Genomic DNA, 18,086 nt, shown 5'->3' on the forward strand with positions numbered 1-18,086 from the left:
CCCATCTCCTAGGCTTGCACAATACATCAAACCACATACTAACCCCAAAGTCTTCCTGCAGCATGCTAAGTCACCAAAACACAAGCCAAGCTGGACCCCGATCAAGCTTAGCGTGTCATGTGAATGCAGTGGCTAGGTTTTTAACCCACCCTGGTTGTGTGGGTTGTACAAGCAGAACCAGGGCCCCTTGAAAGTTTGACTCAGCTCCTGTTTCTAAAAAATGGGAGCCCTGTGGTGTGACTTCAGTTGTGACCACACTAGCAAGGAAGGTGAGCGCAGCAAAGGAAACCAACCACTCACGACAATCAGGGTTTGCTGCTCAGATTAGGCCCTCTTCTGAACGAGACACAGAATTTCCGAAGGATGGGGTGGGGGCAGGCAGGTTGGCCAACGCTTGTGTTCTGACCCATAGGAAGAAAAGGCATCGAATTGCTAGCGAAAGAGGGCTTGAAAAGGGGATTAGCCAACTCCCTGCAGCTATGAATCCCTTCCCCTCTCGGATCAAAGATGGGGAGATGAAGAGGTAGCCCCCACGTCCATCTGGATGTAGGACATGGATCTTTGGATTGACCCAGGAGCACAAGTTTAAGTCCTTGTTCTGTCCGGCCCAATGTACGAAGAAGAACCTTTGAGAAGGTCTGCAAGTCGCTAGGACAGTGGAAACGTTCAATGCACAACCGCTGCATCTTGCTGCAGTCACAACTGTTTTCTTTTTTCAGTGGCTTCAAGTCAGTCTTGACTCCTAGTGACTGCCTGGACTAGTCCCTGCGGTTTTCTTGGCAAGATTTCGGAAATGGTTTGCCGTTGCCTGCTTCTGAGGGCTGAGAGAGAAGGAACGGCCCAAGGTCACCCAGCTGCCTTTGTGCCTAAGACGGAACTAGAACCCCCGGCCTCCCAATTTCTAGCCTGGGGTCTTTACCACTACACGATACTAGCTCCCCACCACTTCTTCTAGTGGCGGGGAATTCCACTGGCTGCTGTTGTCCACATCAGCCTTTCTCAACCTCTTGACCCTGGAGGAACCCTTGAAATATTTCTCAGGCCCTGGGGAGCCCCTGCCCATTCAGGCTCAAAGATAGGCCAGAAGCTACAAAATTAGTATATTCGTTTCATGGGTGGGCCTGTATATTTGCACTAACAGTGTTCTTAAACTAACAATAAAGAATGAAACTTACCTCTTTAAGGTGAAGTTGCCTGAATTTGAAATAATTTTTTAAATAAATCAGGTTCTCCCACGGAACCCCTAGTGACCTCTCGCAGAACCCTAGGGTGCCACAGAATCCTGGTTGAGAAGCCCTGGTCTACATGCTCACCAAGATATAACATCCCCCAATTCACTGTGCGCACACTTATCAACGTACAACCTTATTGAATTCAGTCACTTCCTATCAAACGTGCTCAGAGTTGTATTTCAAATGAAATAGAAAGGGTAGCGGAACACAAAAGCCAGTTACGTGATTAATACTGTGAATAAATCATTTTCATTAACATCAACTTTGTTCATAATTTATGGTTTTTCATCTGCTGGAAACCACGGCCGGAGCAACACCTCGCCAATCTTAATAAAACTAAGCAGTCAGTCTTGGAGTTGTAGATTAACCCAGAGCCTCAAAATAATACTCAGAAGAAAGCACAAGCAAACCAGATTTGTACTTGCCAAGAAAACTCTACCAATATATTAATAACGGCACCAGGAATCAAGCTTAACTTGAACGAGACTTAAGGGGGAAAAGAGCACTCTGCTAAGATTTGTAAATCAGATTTGCAATAAAGAAAACTGGAATCCTCCAATCTGTATGTGTTACACAGTTGGCCAGTATTTCTTTATTTCAAATAATGTATTTTACTTCTGAGAGGGGAAGAGAGAAAGGGAAAGTCTCTGAAAATCATTCTCACCTTCTGCTTTTGAGATTTCCCTAGGCATTCGATGCACACCTAACTCTTTTAGCAAAAGTCAGAAACCTGCTTTTTTTTTTTCCAGTGAAAACTGAGCTGCTAAAAATGCATAATTCTAAACTTAGCATCAACTTGAAAGAACTTCCAGCATATCCTTTGAAGAGGCTGTGTGTGTCTTTCTCTGCATGCAGAAAAGAAGAACTGGGAATCTCTGGAAACCGTGAAAAGAAGGAAGAGACCGCAGTCCCAGAGCACTTCCATATCAAATACTGCCAAGAATAAAAGTATGAGAAAAAGTGAAAGAGCGCAGAGAATTAGAGAGAAAATTGAAATTCCTAAATCCTTATCCCATCTTGTCGATTCCCCATGCAGGTAACCTACAGTAATCAGCAAAGGTATAAAACAAACAAACAAAAATGCTGGCTGAGTAAATTATATTAGACAGCTCACGCAAGTGAGCCAAGCCACAAGCCAACCATCCCAATCAAAACCAAGGAAAGGAAATTCCATTCCAAAGAACAGAGCAGCTTGCAAACGAGCTTCTCTTAAAAATGCACTTCAGCAGAGCACACCTTGTTCTGGATCCCCATAAGGGACTTTTTCAAAGTTTGCAGGGGCAGATGGAAGCAGGCTCTGAGGGGTTGACCGATTCAGACGTTGAATGAATGAATGAATGAATGAATGAATGAATGAATCAATCAATCAATCAATCAATCAATCAATCAATCAATCAATCAATGCTTCCTTCCCCCACCCCCACATACCTGCTCCTATTTTGTTCCACGGTTTGCTGTGGTGTCGTGGCGCTAGATTAGAAACCAGGGGGCTATGAGTTCTAGTCCTCCCTTAGGCACAGAAGCCAGCTGGGTGACCTTGGGCCAGTCCCTCTCTCTCAGCCCAACTCACCTTGCAGGGTTGTTCTTGGGGGCAAATAGCAGGTGGGACCATTAGGTGTGAGTTGTGCAAAATGAAAGTGGGGTGTAAATCTAATAATTAATAAATTTTAAAAATCTGCAAGATTAGGCCCAGCCAAAGAGATATAGAGGGAGAACATCCCTCCTGGGCAAATTTAATTCTTTGTTGGGAGTAGATCCACCTAGACATATTATTTATCCCAGGAGCAAAGGTCAGGCCATAAATTGGCAGCCAGGAGGAAGTTTTCTGCCTCTCCTTGTTGCCCCCTACCAGCCCCCCAGATTCTGCACCCTTGAATTCCACCTGAATTAGAAAGATAAACAGGGAACGGATTCTCTTTTCTCCATTCAATACTGACAGTGCCAACTGCTATATGAAATACATGTGCTTCTGTGTGTAATCATCTCAAAACATTGTTTTTAAATACACACCACTTCCTGTTTGCAGATTTATTCATCTAGGATGAATAAATAGTCTTTCTTCAGAATGAATCTTCATCTTTGGCAGGGTTTTAGCTGGGTTTCTGCAGTACCCTAAACTAGGCCAGGAAGACCTAACAGCTGCATTCCCACAACATGCCAACCTTGGTTAATGCTGATCTGGGTTAGGTTTTTGTTTTTTGAGACAATAGTAGATTTAGTGACCCTAATTCATTGACTTTGTTTAGGGATCGAGGCTCTGTAGAAAATGGGTTAATTCAGCAACCAGGTTAAGCCACAAAGTAGTTCAGGGGCATCTGGAGCAAGGGCAGGCTGGTTAAAAGGCCCTCTAGTAATTACAGAAGGTATAGATTGGAAAGTATCTTGGAGGTCATCTAGTCCAACCCCTGGCTGGCTTAGAATTATGTAAGGATTTAGTCATGCCATTCCAAGGAGGAGGTGATTAAGCTAGCAACCCCAGTTAATTATAAGTTAGTGTGAGATACAATGCCCTGAAGCCAACACAGACAGGGGTTACCAAATTCTCACCTAGGGAATACACCTGTATCTGACTTATATTCTTTTAGATAGCAAATGGGAAAACTGTATCTGAGAGAAGTCCCATCAGCTGCCCTCCTAACAAACATCCCGTCTGTGGAAATCTAGCATCTCAGCAGTCATGGTTCTCCTTCAGCTTTCTCCCTGACTGGGCTGTTTGCCTGAGGCAGGGAACGTGTTTGAAAAATAAAGCCTTCCCTTAACCCACCCAGCTAAAATCTGAGGATCAGCGGATGACCTTGGCAAGCCCCCAGCCTAAATGGGAAAAGCAAGGACCCATGGGGGGGGAGGGCTGAACCGGCCCCTGGGCCAGTGACAGAGGACAGGTGTGGCCCTACAGGGCCACGGGCCCTAAAGGCTGAGTTAGCCATCTTTCCGAAGGACCTCTTGGCAGCAGGTTTTATTTATTTATTAGCTAGGATCTGGGTGTGGCCTAAACTCCAGGCCCTTCAGAGGATAAGAGAAGAAGAGAATAATCAAATTCTTAATAGCCCCTACACCCCCTCCCCGCCCCAAATATCAGTCGGAAGGCATCCTCTCCTTGGGGAGCAGACTGTTCCAGATGGAGGGGCCCTGAGCAGAGGAAGCTGACTTTTGGGACCCCCATCCCTATCTCCCAGAGGGTGTCCACCCACAGTCAGATTTTATTTGGAGCAGACAGCCCAGATGTCCCAACCACGTAGCGTTTCAAACCCCAATAGAAGACTGCCTTGTGTGGCAACATTTTTGTAGCTTTTAAAGTCACATTCTTCCCCTTCTAGCCAACAGAGGTGAGATTTCTTTGTGGTCTCCCAACCAAGGCCCAGCCGGTAGCTGCTCAGCTTCTCCTCCGAGTTCAGACAAAGCTGTTCAGGTGTTCCCGTTTTTCTCAGGCCAAACCTTCGCCATCGCTTCACTGACTATATTCGTTACCACAACCCTCTCAGACAGACCAGGATTAGATGGCTACCTCTCTGGCGAATTCCAGAAAGGGTGGGCTTCTTCTTGGTCGACCCAAGAAACATGCAGCAATGGGCCAGGAAAGTTGATACCTTCATCCCCAACCCCTCTCTGTCACAGAGCTTCTCTTTTCTATGGAAAGTTAAGATTTTCCTTCCAGGATAACCAGGCTGCATTCACATGACACGCTTAACCAGCCTCGCCGGCTGACCCACGTCCTGCCTTTGTGCCTGCCCTGACCCACAAACCAGCCAACCAATAAGCCAGCGTTTCTCAACCTTGGCCACTTTAAGATGGGGGGACTTCAACTCCCAGAATTCCCCAGCCAGCATGTGGAATTGGTTGGCTGGCTGGGGAATTCTGGGAGTTGAAGTCCCCCCATCTTAAAGTGGCCAAGGTTGAGAAACGCTGCAGTAAACCAAGGCGTGCATCCAGGACCGGCTTTCCAGGCTGGTTCTCCTCCTGCTTCGCGAGACGGCGCGTCCCCACGGCACTTTCGCTCCTCGCCCCGGCTGAAGGCGCCCGGGAAGGTCCCACTCACCCAGCCGCAGGAAGAGCACCACGCTGAACATGGAGAGCAAAGTGGGCACCACGACGCCCAGGAAGGTCGACAGCTTGCGGGGCCTGGGCGGCGCCTCCTCCGCCTCCAGCGAGGTGCTGCTGCACAGCCGGTACGCCAGCAGCGGGCTCCGCTCCGACAGGGCGCCGCTCCGACGGCCGGGCATGATCGCTGCTCCACGCGCCTCGCCGGCCGGCCGACTGCTGGCCGGCCGGGGCGCAAGCGGCCGGCCGGCCGGCCCGCCCCGCCGCCGGACGCGCCGCCCTCGGCCAGCCCCGGGCCCGCCTCCTGTCCCGGCGCAACCCCGGCTCCCGCGGCCGCGCCGACGGGAAGGGGAGCGGTCGGCGCCGGAGCGCTCCGACGCGGGCTGGGGAGCCGGCGGGCGCTGCGCTGGGTGCTGGTGCTCGGACCCCGGGAGGCGCCAGCTCGGCTCGCCCGACTCGGGAGGAAGGGCTGCCCCGAAACGAGGGCGCGTTCCCACGGCGGGCTAGGCTGGGTAGGAACCCAGGCCCGCCTCCCTGTGCTGGGCGAAGCGAGCCCCAGCCGTTCGGGGGCAGAGCGTCGTGCGCAGGCACCGACGGTGTTTGCTCAGCTTGGGCGTAGCGGGCTAGGTGTGCTCGGCGGCAGGGAAGTGGCTCCTGCACTGATTAGAGGGTTGGAATAGATAGCCTCTGAGGTCATTTCCTACTGTAGGATTCTGTTTAATTAGATTCCTGGTTAATCCCTGAACACATTTTCTGGCCCTGCCCAGTATATTGAACCATGAACTGGTTGGGTTGGGGTTGTGCAGTTTATATATAAACTGAGAGCATGGCCCACTCCCTCTTCACACTGAAGATGTTGCCTAATCTGGCAATGAAATATCTGCAAGAAAACAACTGGGCTCAGAGAGCACCCAGGACTCCACAGTTCAACCCTGAGCTACAAATATCCACTTTGACTGGGTTGGGGTTGCTACAGAAAAACAGAACTGAACTGAGGTTAGCAGGTTGTGCAAACACAGATGGAAGGGCATTAACAGAGCTGGTGAAGCAGCTCAGACCCCACTTCTTAATTTTTCTTTAGCCCACTCTTTCTCGGGCAGTGCCCTTCGGACTTCTACTCTCTTCATCCTGGCTGGGGATGATGGCAGCTGTAGTCCAGCAGGTCAGGAGGGGGTCTGGCTAGGAAAGTCTGGATTGGTTTTGCGCGGCCTTTTCCCCCCTCTCGTCCCCCTCTCTTCCGTCTCAAGATTAAACAAGCTTTTTCAGCAGGGCCGACTGCTCGGGGCACCCACCAACATCAGCAACATAAAATTTTTAAAAGCAATTAAAAAGGCAGTCGAGATAGAGTGGCAATAAAAAACTCGGGTCCATCCTGCAGATTCTCAAGGGGAGCAGGGCTTTGGTACTCCTTCTCAGTAAGGAAGGCTATAAAAGTAATAATTGATCTTCTAACTAATAGTAATGTTGCTGTTATTATAGAAGGGGCTCAGCCTGAATGTGAGTGGGCTGTGTAAGTCAAACAGGAAAGGACATTCTCCAGAGTGGTGTTTCTCAACCTTGGCAGCTTGAAGAGGTGTGGACTTCAACTCCCAGAATTCCCCAGCCAGCAGGCTGAGAAACTACACCGTGTCCCTTCCCAGACCTCTCTTTATGCCAGGGTTTCTCAACCTTGGCAGCTTGAAGAGGTGTGGACTTCAACTCCCAGAATTCCCCAGCCAGCAGGCTGAGAAACTACACCGTGTCCCTTCCCAGACCTCTCTTTATGCCAGGGTTTCTCAACCTTGGCAGCTTGAAGCGGTGTGGACTTCAACACCCAGAATTCCCCAGCCAGCAGGCTGAGAAACTACACCGTGTCCCTTCCCAGACCTCTCTTTATGCCAGGGTTTCTCAACCTTGGCAGCTTGAAGAGGTGTGGACTTCAACTCCCAGAATTCCCCAGCCAGCAGGCTGAGAAACTACACCGTGTCCCTTCCCAGACCTCTCTTTATGCCAGGGTTTCTCAACCTTGGCAGCTTGAAGCGGTGTGGACTTCAACACCCAGAATTCCCCAGCCAGCAGGCTGAGAAACTACACCGTGTCCCTTCCCAGACCTCTCTTTACGCCAGGGTTTCTCAACCTTGGCAGCTTGAAGAGGTGTGGACTTCAACTCCCAGAATTCCCCAGCCAGCAGGCTGAGAAACTACACCGTGTCCCTTCCCAGACCTCTCTTTATGCCAGGGTTTCTCAACCTTGGCAGCTTGAAGAGGTGTGGACTTCAACGCCCAGAATTCCCCAGCCAGCAGGCTGGGGAATTCTGGGAGTTGAAGTCCACACCTCTTCAAGCTGCCAAGGTTGAGAAACGCTGCTCCAAAGGGTGGGCTGGAGCAGAGAAGTGGATCTCTCCAGCCTCTGGTTACCAGGCAGGCAAAGATAGGAGATAAGTCCAACACATTTGGAAAGCACCAATATAGAGGTGTTGCCCTCCAGGGACACCAAGAGGGGAGGACTTCAAGAACAATCTTCTCCATCTTCCCTTGTCCCATCGGGGCCCTTCCACCCTTCCAGTGTGGAGGGCACCGGGTTGGGGAAAGGGGCACTGCAGAGAAGCCTTTCGGGCAAGTCAGGTGCTCCTGAGCTGTTATCTGTCACATCTACTGGCCAGCAAATGGTGCTCAGCCACACCGTTTTTTGACTTCGAGACAGGAAAAAATGATGTCATCTATTAGAATTCCAGACTTTCTCCGTAGGGAGGGGTTGCAGATAAATGGCAGTCCCTTTGGCCTTGTGGTTAAGTTCTACACGCCCTTGCCTCTGGGGAGATCAGGGCTGAGCACACGTTGAACTCGCCTCCCTTTTAGCCCGGAAACCACCTCTTCAGGTAGGCTGTACAGCAAGAACAAGCCTGCAGTTTGTCACTGGGCAGGGGTTTCCTCTAAACCCATTTCTCCCCAGGCTCAAAGTTGGTGTTTTAAGCCAGCTTTCTTTTTCCCACGACCCTTGCAATCCATTGGATCAAAACTCCGAAATGGCAGGTCCGCTTGAAACCAAATGTGGCAGCACAGAACATTATAGGCAGTGCAATGCCCTGATTTTTCCATCACCTGTCAGCAGTCCACAACCAATGAGCATCAAACCATCGTTCAGGTTTTGCCCTGGGCCTGCATCCTTTTGGAGCATGGCTTCCCCTCTCCCAGGTGCTGCACCATTCGGATAAAGCAAGGTTTCTCAACCTTGGCAACTTTAAGATGTGTGGACTTCAACTCCCAGAATTTCCCAAGGCTGGCTGAGGAATTCTGGGAGTTGAAGTCCACACATCTTAAAGTTGCCAAGGTTGAGAAACCCTGGTATAAAGAGAGGTTTGGGAGGGATATGGTGTAATTTCTCAGCCTGGGATGGGAACCAGCTTTAATCCTTTGCTCCCCGCTTTGGACTTGGTTTAGGACCTTGATCTTATTGAGCCTGTGCTTTTATATTGCCATTGGAAGCCTTGATCCCTGCCCCACCCCCACAGTTCAGTCCAAAAGGCTTTGGGAGGAGCTTTCAGATCAATAAAGATAGAATCCCTGCCTTTGGTTTTACAATCTCAAAATAGATACGACACAAAAGGAAAAAGGGAAGGGGTGGGCAAAGGAAAACAGTTTCTCAGGTATCAGTTCTGAAATCATATACAGATCTTATCTGCCATGGTTTGGTGGATGGCTCTAGGATGGCCATTTACCATTTAAAAGAGCATAATCTTTGCTTTTTAGCAGGAAAAAGGGTTATGAAAAAGGGGAATGGTGGGTTTTTCTAGGCAGTGCCCCTTGAGAAATGGTCACTTCAGATCCTGGTGGGGCAGGAAAAGAGGCCTGCTCAGAAGTTGGGTGGGCTTACAAGTCTTCCATGGTTTCTGCTGCGTTCACACATCTCCCTTAGCCCTTAACCCTGGTTAAGATACTGAACCCTAAACTGGACTGGGTTTCCCCACATGCTGAGCCATAAGGAGACTCAACCAGCATGAACCAAACTTAGCAAGGGCTGCCAACAGAGCTGCTGTGTTGTCACCTGACTTGGTTATGTGTGTTGTGTGAATGCAGCTGTTCTGGAGTCTGAGAGTCTTGGGCAATAGCTTTTCAGCACATTGAGGCCAGGCAAAGAAAACACACGGCTCAGTGCAGCAAGGCAGCCGATCGCCAGCAACAGAGGGATTGAGGTGAGCAGGGTGAGGGTGAAGGGAGGCAGGCAGGGCAGGTGGGGTGCACAGCACCCCCTTCTCCAAGCTGCATATCTCCAGGTGGGGTTTTCTGTGGTTGAGCTCTCGTTTTCAAGCTGGGTTCCCTGGAGGGAGGCATGGATGTCGGGATCGGGGCCAGCATGGGCCATACTCCCTGGGCCAGCAGCCGGAACAGCCCAGAGGAGAGAAGTGGGCCTCTTTTTCCTGCAAGGAGATGAAGGACGATCTTAATAATCTTAACTAAGAGGTTAGTTGGCCTAGTGGTTAAGGCACCAGTCTAGAAACCAGGGGGCTGTGAGTTCTAGTCCCACCTTAGGCATGAAAGCCAGCTGGGTGACCTTGGCCCAGGCCCAGTCCTAGTCCCTCTCTCTCAGCCCAACCCACCTCACAGGGTGGTGGTTGTGGGGAAAATAGGAGGAGGAAGGAGTATTTGGTATGTTCGCCACCTTGGGTCATTTATAAAAATAATAAAGACGGGATAAAAAATCTAAAAAAAAAGGACGCAGAGGTGGCACCTTTAAAAATCTGGAAGAAAAAAGGGAACAGTGCAGGGCATGTCCTACCACCAGATGTGGGGATGGGTGTCAAGGGGTGCCTTTAGCAGGAGGAACAACTGATCCGGAGACTCTGGATGATCTGCAAAACGCAGAGAAACCGCACGGCCTTGAACGGCAATGGCTGGGGATGACAGATGTGGGGAATCTGCTGGAATTTGCTCTTGTTTTCCCAGGATATCTGCCTGTCCGTTGGTGAAGCAGGATACCAACCTCTCTGAGTCATCGTCTCCTCTTGTTTGGGTTTACCAGTGTACTAGACTGAATTAACAGAGATACCTGGTTCACAGGGGTTCATACAAGGCATGGAGTTAATTGCTGCGTTCAGATAACACACTATGCCTTGAACCACCAATTGCCCAACCCTGTCTGGTCCAGACACCAGCCGTGCAAACCGGCCTGTTGTGTCAACTGATCATCCAGAGTATTGTTTCAATCAATAATCATAACAATGATAGGGATTGGGGCACGAGACTGCCTGATCGAAGCCCCCTTATGCACCCCACATAAAGAGGGATGGTCTTTTCATTAATGGTCACAGCTGCCGTCTTGGCCCCCTCCCTCCACGGACACCCCGATGGGGATTAATCCAGAAACTATGTTAAGGGTGTTGCATGATGCAACCTTGAATCCTCAATTTATCAAATGGGTGTGTTTGCACAAGGGGAAAAGGTGGAGCTAAAGTTTAAGTAACCAAGTTTACTGTATACATGCAGCCCCCTTGGGCTGGGTGTGTGAACACAGCCATTTATTTATTTTGGTTTATTTCTCCATTGATCACACCATTTCTTCCCAGTTCAGAGATTCTGGGCAGCTTTTATTATAATGTAGTAAAAGGATGAAACCAAAAGCAGATTCTCGGCTAACAAAAGGAAGGGATCTCGCCCCACCCCCGCAGGGTTTTTCACTGGGTTTTTCATCTGATGGGGGGTCTCTCCCGCCCTCTCCAGGTTCCCTAACTGCCCCCCTACATTATCAAAAGTTGTACAGCAGCCAGCACCAGAAGGAGGCAAGCTGGACCTGCCTGACCCCCACCCCCACCCCCACCCCCACCTGCCTTTTCCAGAGGTGCCAGTTTTGAGACTTTCCAGCCTCCCCAGTGACACCCCGGACGCAGGACTCAAGTCAAGGGAATGTGCCTTGCGGGCATCCGGGAATGAATCACAGGGCAGAGCCAGCAAGCCAGGACTGTGGATGGCCCTCCCCCTGCACAACAGCTGCAGGACTCAGGCATGCACTGGGAGGCAGAATCTACCTCTGTGCATTGTCCGCACATTGAAATTCACTTTATAATTGATTTAAGGGTGCTAAATTGGGGCTGTAAAAAAGTGGACAGCCGGGGCAGTGGGGTGGTCTGGACTGTTGTCATGCAGATCTGGTTGCCCGAACGGGTTAATCCATATAGACTACTATAATGCGCTCTACATGGGGCTACCCTTGAAGAGTATCCGGAAGCTACAGCTGGTCCAGAATGCAGCCACATGGGCTATCTCTGGTGCCCCTTGAAGGGCACATATAACACCTCTGCTACGTGAGCTGCATTGGGTACCAGTCTGCTTCCTGGTCCAATTCAAGGTGTTGGTTATCACCTTTAAAGCCCTACACGGCACGGGGCCAGGCTACCTGAGGGACCGCCTCTTCCCCATTATGTCAACCCGTCCCACCCAATCATGCAGAGAGGGCATGTTGTGGACCCTGCCCATGAAGGATTGCGAATTGGTGGGGTCCAGGAGGAGGGCCTTCTCTGCCATGGCCCCCGCCCTTTGGAATAAGCTACCCCTGGAGGTAAGGCAGGCCCCCAGCCTTCCAGAAGGGGGTGAAGACATGGCTATGCCACCTCGCTTGGGATGGGAGGAGGAATAGCCATTCATGGAGGTGGCTGGCACCGTGATTGTGCCAAGGATAAGATCCTATTGCCATCTTGAATTTTACACTTTATATTTTTTGCATTTTTATATTTATATTGCTATTTATGCATATTTATATTTGTATCCATTTTATACTGTATTGTTTTTATTATCATTTTATTATCTATAAGCTGCCCAGAGTCGTTGTACACGAGATGGGCAGCAGAGAAATTTGACAAATAAATAATCATCTGTCCAGTTAATGGGGAGGACCTCTGCTTGGGGTTGAGATCCGTCTTGCGGGCCAGCCGGGTCAGTTGCAAGGGCTGTGATGTCTTTCTTTCGCAGGAATGCAGGAGAAGGAAGGAAGTTTCAGCAAGGGACAGGGACTTGATGAATCCCGAGGGCAATGTTTCTTCTGGTATGGTTCGAGGGGCCTGGGGGACCCCCAAGACCCTCTCAGGGGTCTGCGAAATCAAAATTATTTGCCAGATATTGAAGATATTTGCAAAAATTTAAAACAATGTCGCTATTATTATTTGTTTGAAAAAATACAGGGCTTTTTCATGAAAAAATACATTAATATCTAATGGGTTTAATACGGGATTGTTATTTTTACATGATTCAATAAATAAATATCCTACGAATGTGCATCGTGTTTAATTTTTAATCCGATAAGTACTGACAAATATAAGCCATGCAAATCAAAGCTCTTTTGGGGTCCTCCATCATTTATAAAAGTGGGAAGGGATCCCGAGAGCAAGAAGTTTAAGAAACTCTGCACCAGGGGTTATTACAGCTGTGTTCACACAGTGAGCTAAATCACATCAAGTCAAGAAGCAGCAGATGAGTTTGCAAGACATCCTACGCTTGGTTACTGTTAACTTGGTTTAGTTTGGGTGTCTCTGTGTGTAGCTTAGCTTCTACAAACCTAGCTTATTTGGTTAGATTGTGTTTTAATCTATTGGGCACATCCAGAAAATGGGTTAATTAAGTAACTGGGATAGTGTGTTGTATGAACATACCGTATACAAGATAGTTTTGTATATAAAGCCATCTCCCCCCACCCCACATTTTTACTATATCATTTAAGTTTGCTTTTGATGAAAACAAATGCAAAGCCATAAAATGCGTTGCTCTTCTAAGCAAATTTATTTATTTATTTATTTATCTAATTTGTCCCCACCCATCTCCTCCCATCAGGGGACTCTGGGCGGTTTACAACTATCGATTAAAAACAATAAAATACACAGAATAAAATACAATAATTGTTGTTTATTCGTTCAGTCACTTCCAACTCTTTGTGACTTCATGGACCAGCCCACGCCAGAGCTTCCTGTCGGTCGTCGCCACCCCCAGCTCCCCCAGGGACAAGTCCATCACCTCTAGAATATCATCCATCCATCTTGCCCTTGGTCGGCCCCTCTTCCTTTTGCCCTCCACTCTCCCCAGCATCAGCATCTTCTCCAGGGTGTCCTGTCTTCCCTTTATGTGGCCAAAGTATTTCAGCTTTGTCTTTAATATCATTCCCTCAAGGGAGCAGTCTGGCTTTATTTCCTGGAGGATGGACTGGTTTGATCTTCTTGCAGTCCGAGGCACTCTCAGAGTTTTCCTCCAACACCACAGTTCAAAAGCATCGATCTTCCTTCTCTCAGCCTTCCTTATGGTCCAGCTCTCGCAGCCGGGGAACACCATTGCTTTCACTATGCGGACCTTGGTTGTCAGTGTGATGTCTCTGCTCTTAACTATTTTATCGAGATTGGTCATTGCTCTTCTCCCAAGGATTAAGCGTCTTCTGATTTCCTGACTGCAGTCAGCATCTGCAGTAATCTTCGCACCTAGAAATACAAAGTCTTTCACTGCTTCTACATTTTCTCCCTCTATTTGCCAGTTGTCAATCAAGCTGGTTGCCATAATCTTGGTTTTTTTGAGGTTTAGCCGCAAGCCAGCTTTTGCACTTTCTTCTTTCACCTTCATCATAAGGCTCCTCAGTTCCTCTTCGCTTTCAGCCATCAAAGTGGTATCATCTGCATATCTGAGATGGTTAATGTTTCCTCCAGTGATTTTAACTCCAGCCTTGGATTCCTCAAGCCCAGCATGTCGCATGAATGTGTTCTGCATATAAGTTGAATAGGTAGGGTGAGAGGATACAGCCCTGCCATACTCCTTTCCCAATCTTAAACCAGTCCGTTGTTCCGTGGTCTGTTCTTACTGTTGCTACTTGGTTGTTATACAGATTCTTCAGGAGGCAGACAAGATGACTTGGATCCCCATACCACTAAGAACTTGCCACAATTTGTTATGGTCCACACAGTCAAAGGCTTTAGAAAATACAATAATAAATAATATAAATAAAGGTAAAAATAAAGAATCCAGGTGGTGAAGAATCTAAAACAGTCTGAGTGTGGGAGGAATCCCAGATACACTGTGCAAAGCTATAGAGGTTTGATTAAAAGTAAATCCACAAAGCTGGATTGCAAAATATGTGGTATTATTGACTTAACCCATTTTCTGGATTTGTACAATCCACCAAACTAATTAAACTGGTTGGGTTTGCACAATACTCTGTGTTCCTCCCAAATCCTAAGACTGACACCAACTAGGGGTGTCTTTGGGGGGCTCAGAAAAGTCAAGATGGCAATTACAGTGGCAGGACTAATGCATGTCAAAAAAAAATGTGGTGCTTTGGTCACAAAGTCACAGACTCCATCATGACTTGTTTGACCCTCCCTGTGTAGGCAGTTCTGCAAAAACAGTCTCTGCCTGGCCTGGTTCAGTGTGTTGTGTGAACCCTAATTGATCAGTTTAGAAGTGGATGCTAATGAAAGAACCGTCCAGAGTCGCTGGGAGTCAGGCAGCATATAAATTTAATAGATAATGATGAGCAACTAGCATTAGCTTGTTCCTCTCCTATGGTTATATCAGTGTTTCCCATCCTCAGCAACTTTAAGATGCGTGGACTTCTGGCTGGGGAATTCTGGGAGTTGAAGTCCACGCATCTTAAAGTTGCTGAGGATGGGAAACATTGGGTTATATAATAATATATGCACGCCAGAGGTTTTCAGTTGTGGTCATGAGTCCCTGGTGTGGGCTCACAAGGACTTTAATGTTTTTCAGGCTTGTGCAGGCAAAACGGAAGCCCTGTCAAAGCTCACCAGGGGCTTGATCAAGCAAAGGCAGTTTGGAGCAGTGGCTGAATCTGTGAGCCTAGCCACCTGGCAAAACAGCCATCCCAGCAGTTTGGTTTGTTTAATTTTATCCAGGGGGAGGCTGTGAGTTCATTTGTTGATCATCGCAGGGGGTTGCGCCGTTGCAACGTTTGAAAATCCCCGGAATCAGCATTTACTGACATCCAGAAGCCAACATTTGTGGCCAAGAACTGCCCCATGCAATGAGATAAGTAATGCCATATTAAAGTTGAACGGAGGCAAGAAGGTAGCTTCAGTTAAGGTTTCATCAAACATTTCTTCACAACTGTGGCTAAAATTAGCACTTTCCCAAGAACCAGATTGCTCTGCCCCCCGATTTATTTTTTAATTCCCAGATGTGCCAATCAGGAAATCAGAATCTTCTTTCGGTAGATAGGGATCCTAGACAAGTAGGGATCACACTGGGAGCGGCGATCTCAAATCCCTGTGTTTGTGAAGAGATGCAAAGAACAAGGCTGAAAAGTCAGTTACGAGCAAGGGTGCTGCTTCTGGGGTGAAGGGGGCCCTCACTCGGGATGATCCTTTCTGAAAAGGCATTACCGGGAAGCAACTTTTGACAGCTGCCAGTACTTCTCGTACACAGCCCAAGAAAGAGGCATCCTGGGATGTGTCGTTTGCCCTCCAGCTCCTGTGAAAAGCTGCTAGACTGAGCCTTACCCTTTGGCTGTATTCACACAGTTCTGTAAACCAAGTCAGATAAAACTTGTGCCTGCATTTACACAGCATGCTAACTCCTTGGTCCGTTCTTCCTTCCTTCCTTCCTTCCTTCCTTCCTTCCTTCCTTCCTTCCTTCCTTCCTTCCTTCCTTCCATTAGCATGTCTTACAAATCTAATCGCTTAATTTCTGTTTCCACATATTATGCAAACCCAAGAAAAGGATTAATCCGGGTTTCACGTGGTACATGACTGAAATCTTCATCTGCCAGCTCAACCTCCTCCAGCATACCACGCTCCACACACACGTGCGCATGCACAAGGAAACCACACTTTGACTTCTCCCACTGCGAAAGCCAAGAAGCATTTCCTTTGGCACCGTCAAAATCCACCTGCCTTACTCACCTTATCAGATGGAGCAACTTTGCCTCTAACTAGCAGAGAGCACCGCCCCGATGTTAACTCTGAGCCATTCCCTTTATTCCTGGGGACAGCGAAAAAGAGCCAGATGCCAGCGGCTCCCCATGCAGAGGCTTTACCGACGGGCATCAGGCAAAGGTTATGTTTTGATGGGCCCCTGGCAGCCAAATATTTATTTAAAAAAAAACAAAAACCAGAGGCTCTCTCCAGAGTAGGCATGGGGGCCAAGTTACCCTGCAGCCTTGAATAAAATCTGTTTCTGTTACAGAGGAAGCTTGTGAGTTGGAAAAATTGAGTTTTTAAAGCCTGTCGGCCTTCGGTTGAATTAAGTGGCCATACAGATTCAATGAAGATTCAATCAGTCAATCAAAGTGCAATGTGGTCTTTGCACAGCAGGTTCTACCCAATGGCTGGCTTTTTTGGGTTCATAGAATATGTGGAACCATAAGCTTGGTTCACACAACCCTTTTAAGCCACAAAAGGCAAACCAGTCAAGGTTAACTGTAACTGTTGAGGTTTTCCTACTAATGATTAAGACTGCTATTATACCTAATCATTTTGGCCCGGTGAAGAGGTTGTATTTGATTGTCTCCTCGCACGTGCTTCATGCAAATTGCCTGGGGGGAGGACTGCCCGGACTTGTTCTTCCTCTTTTTTCTCTGCCGGCAATGTAGCCAAGCAAGGCTTGCTCCAAAGGGGAGCTAAGTCCTTTAAATATGTTTTGCTTTTGTTTTGCTTTCTGTAAATAAATTATTTTTATAGAAATGCTTGGTGTGTGACTTTTTTGACCTCTCCTGGGCTAAAGGCTTTCCCAGCATCTGCTAACAGTAGCCAAGGTTAGCAGGTTGTGTGAATGAAGCTGCTGGAACTCTGGCCTGGTTAATCAGGTTATGCGAATGCAGTTGTACAGGTAGTCCTCAACTTATGACCATCCGTTTAGCGACCATTCAAAGTTACGATGGTGCTGGAAAAAGTGACTTATGACTGGTCCTCACACTCACAACCATCACAGCACCCCTGCAGTCACATGATCAAAATTCAGGCGCTTGGCAACTCTCATGTATTTACAACGATTGCAGCATCCCAGGGTCATGTGATTGCCATTGTGACCTTCCCAGCCGGCTTCTGACAAAGTTAATGCGGGAAGCCAGATTTGCTTAATGACCACGGTGATTTGCTTAATGATAGTGCCAAAAAGTTTGTAAAATCATGTGTGACTCACTTAATGACCGCCTTGCATAGTGATGGAAGTTCTGGTCCCAATTGTGGTCGTAAGTCAAGGACTACCTGTAAAGTTAGAAATGTCCCTTTGGGACGGTGTCTTCAGAAGAGACTCCGCTGGGAGTGTCCACAGTGTATGTGTGTGTGCGTGTGTTCCAAAATCTACAACATGATAGATGCAGTATCTCTTCTGCGCAGGATTTTTAGAAAGGGAATGGGATTTTGCAACATAATGCTCAGCATCTTGCAGATTTTACACACTTCTTCCTCCCGTGCAAATAAAGATTTTGCTTTTGCACTATAATGGGGCAAGATTCATACCCAGACTGTGCATTTTCAGAGATGTCTCCTCTGCAGTAGCTGACTGGCTTATGCCACCACACTTACCTTTTGCGGCAAAACCAACAACAAATCCTGTGACGCTTTAAAGCCTTGACTCACTTATGGTCTAATTCTGCCCTGGCTTAAGGTAACCTTTCTTCCAGACTAGTATGTGCAGAACGATGACCCTATGGTGGAATAAACGCTTCTGCAATCAGGGTAGAGATAAGTTTGTTTTGAGCTGGTGCATAAAGACTCGACTGCTCTACTGCAATAAAAATAAATCTTAGACCTCATGAAATATAGTTTTAGGAAAAGTTATTATCTTTGTGCTGGTATTTCAAATAGATTGTCTTCCCAAGTTCAGAAAGAGTTCCTGCTTGGTACAGTGATGAATA

At 47.9% G+C, this 18,086-nt stretch overlaps 1 protein-coding gene across 1 annotated transcript in view; it reads right to left on the reverse strand.

Annotated features, from left to right (window-relative positions):
- Positions 1–5,479, reverse strand: part of LOC134499593 (solute carrier family 12 member 9-like) — a 96,067-nt gene extending 90,588 nt beyond the window's left edge. Inside the window, exon 1 of the mRNA XM_063306308.1 lies at positions 5,269–5,479. Within this exon, the coding sequence (XP_063162378.1) occupies positions 5,269–5,452 (184 nt within the window). The 5' untranslated portion in view covers positions 5,453–5,479. The remainder of the gene's footprint in view (positions 1–5,268) is intronic.
- Between the last annotated feature and the right edge of the window lie 12,607 nt (positions 5,480–18,086).

This window comes from Candoia aspera, chromosome 6, assembly GCF_035149785.1.
Source record: "Candoia aspera isolate rCanAsp1 chromosome 6, rCanAsp1.hap2, whole genome shotgun sequence".
Lineage (NCBI taxonomy): Eukaryota > Metazoa > Chordata > Lepidosauria > Squamata > Boidae > Candoia > Candoia aspera.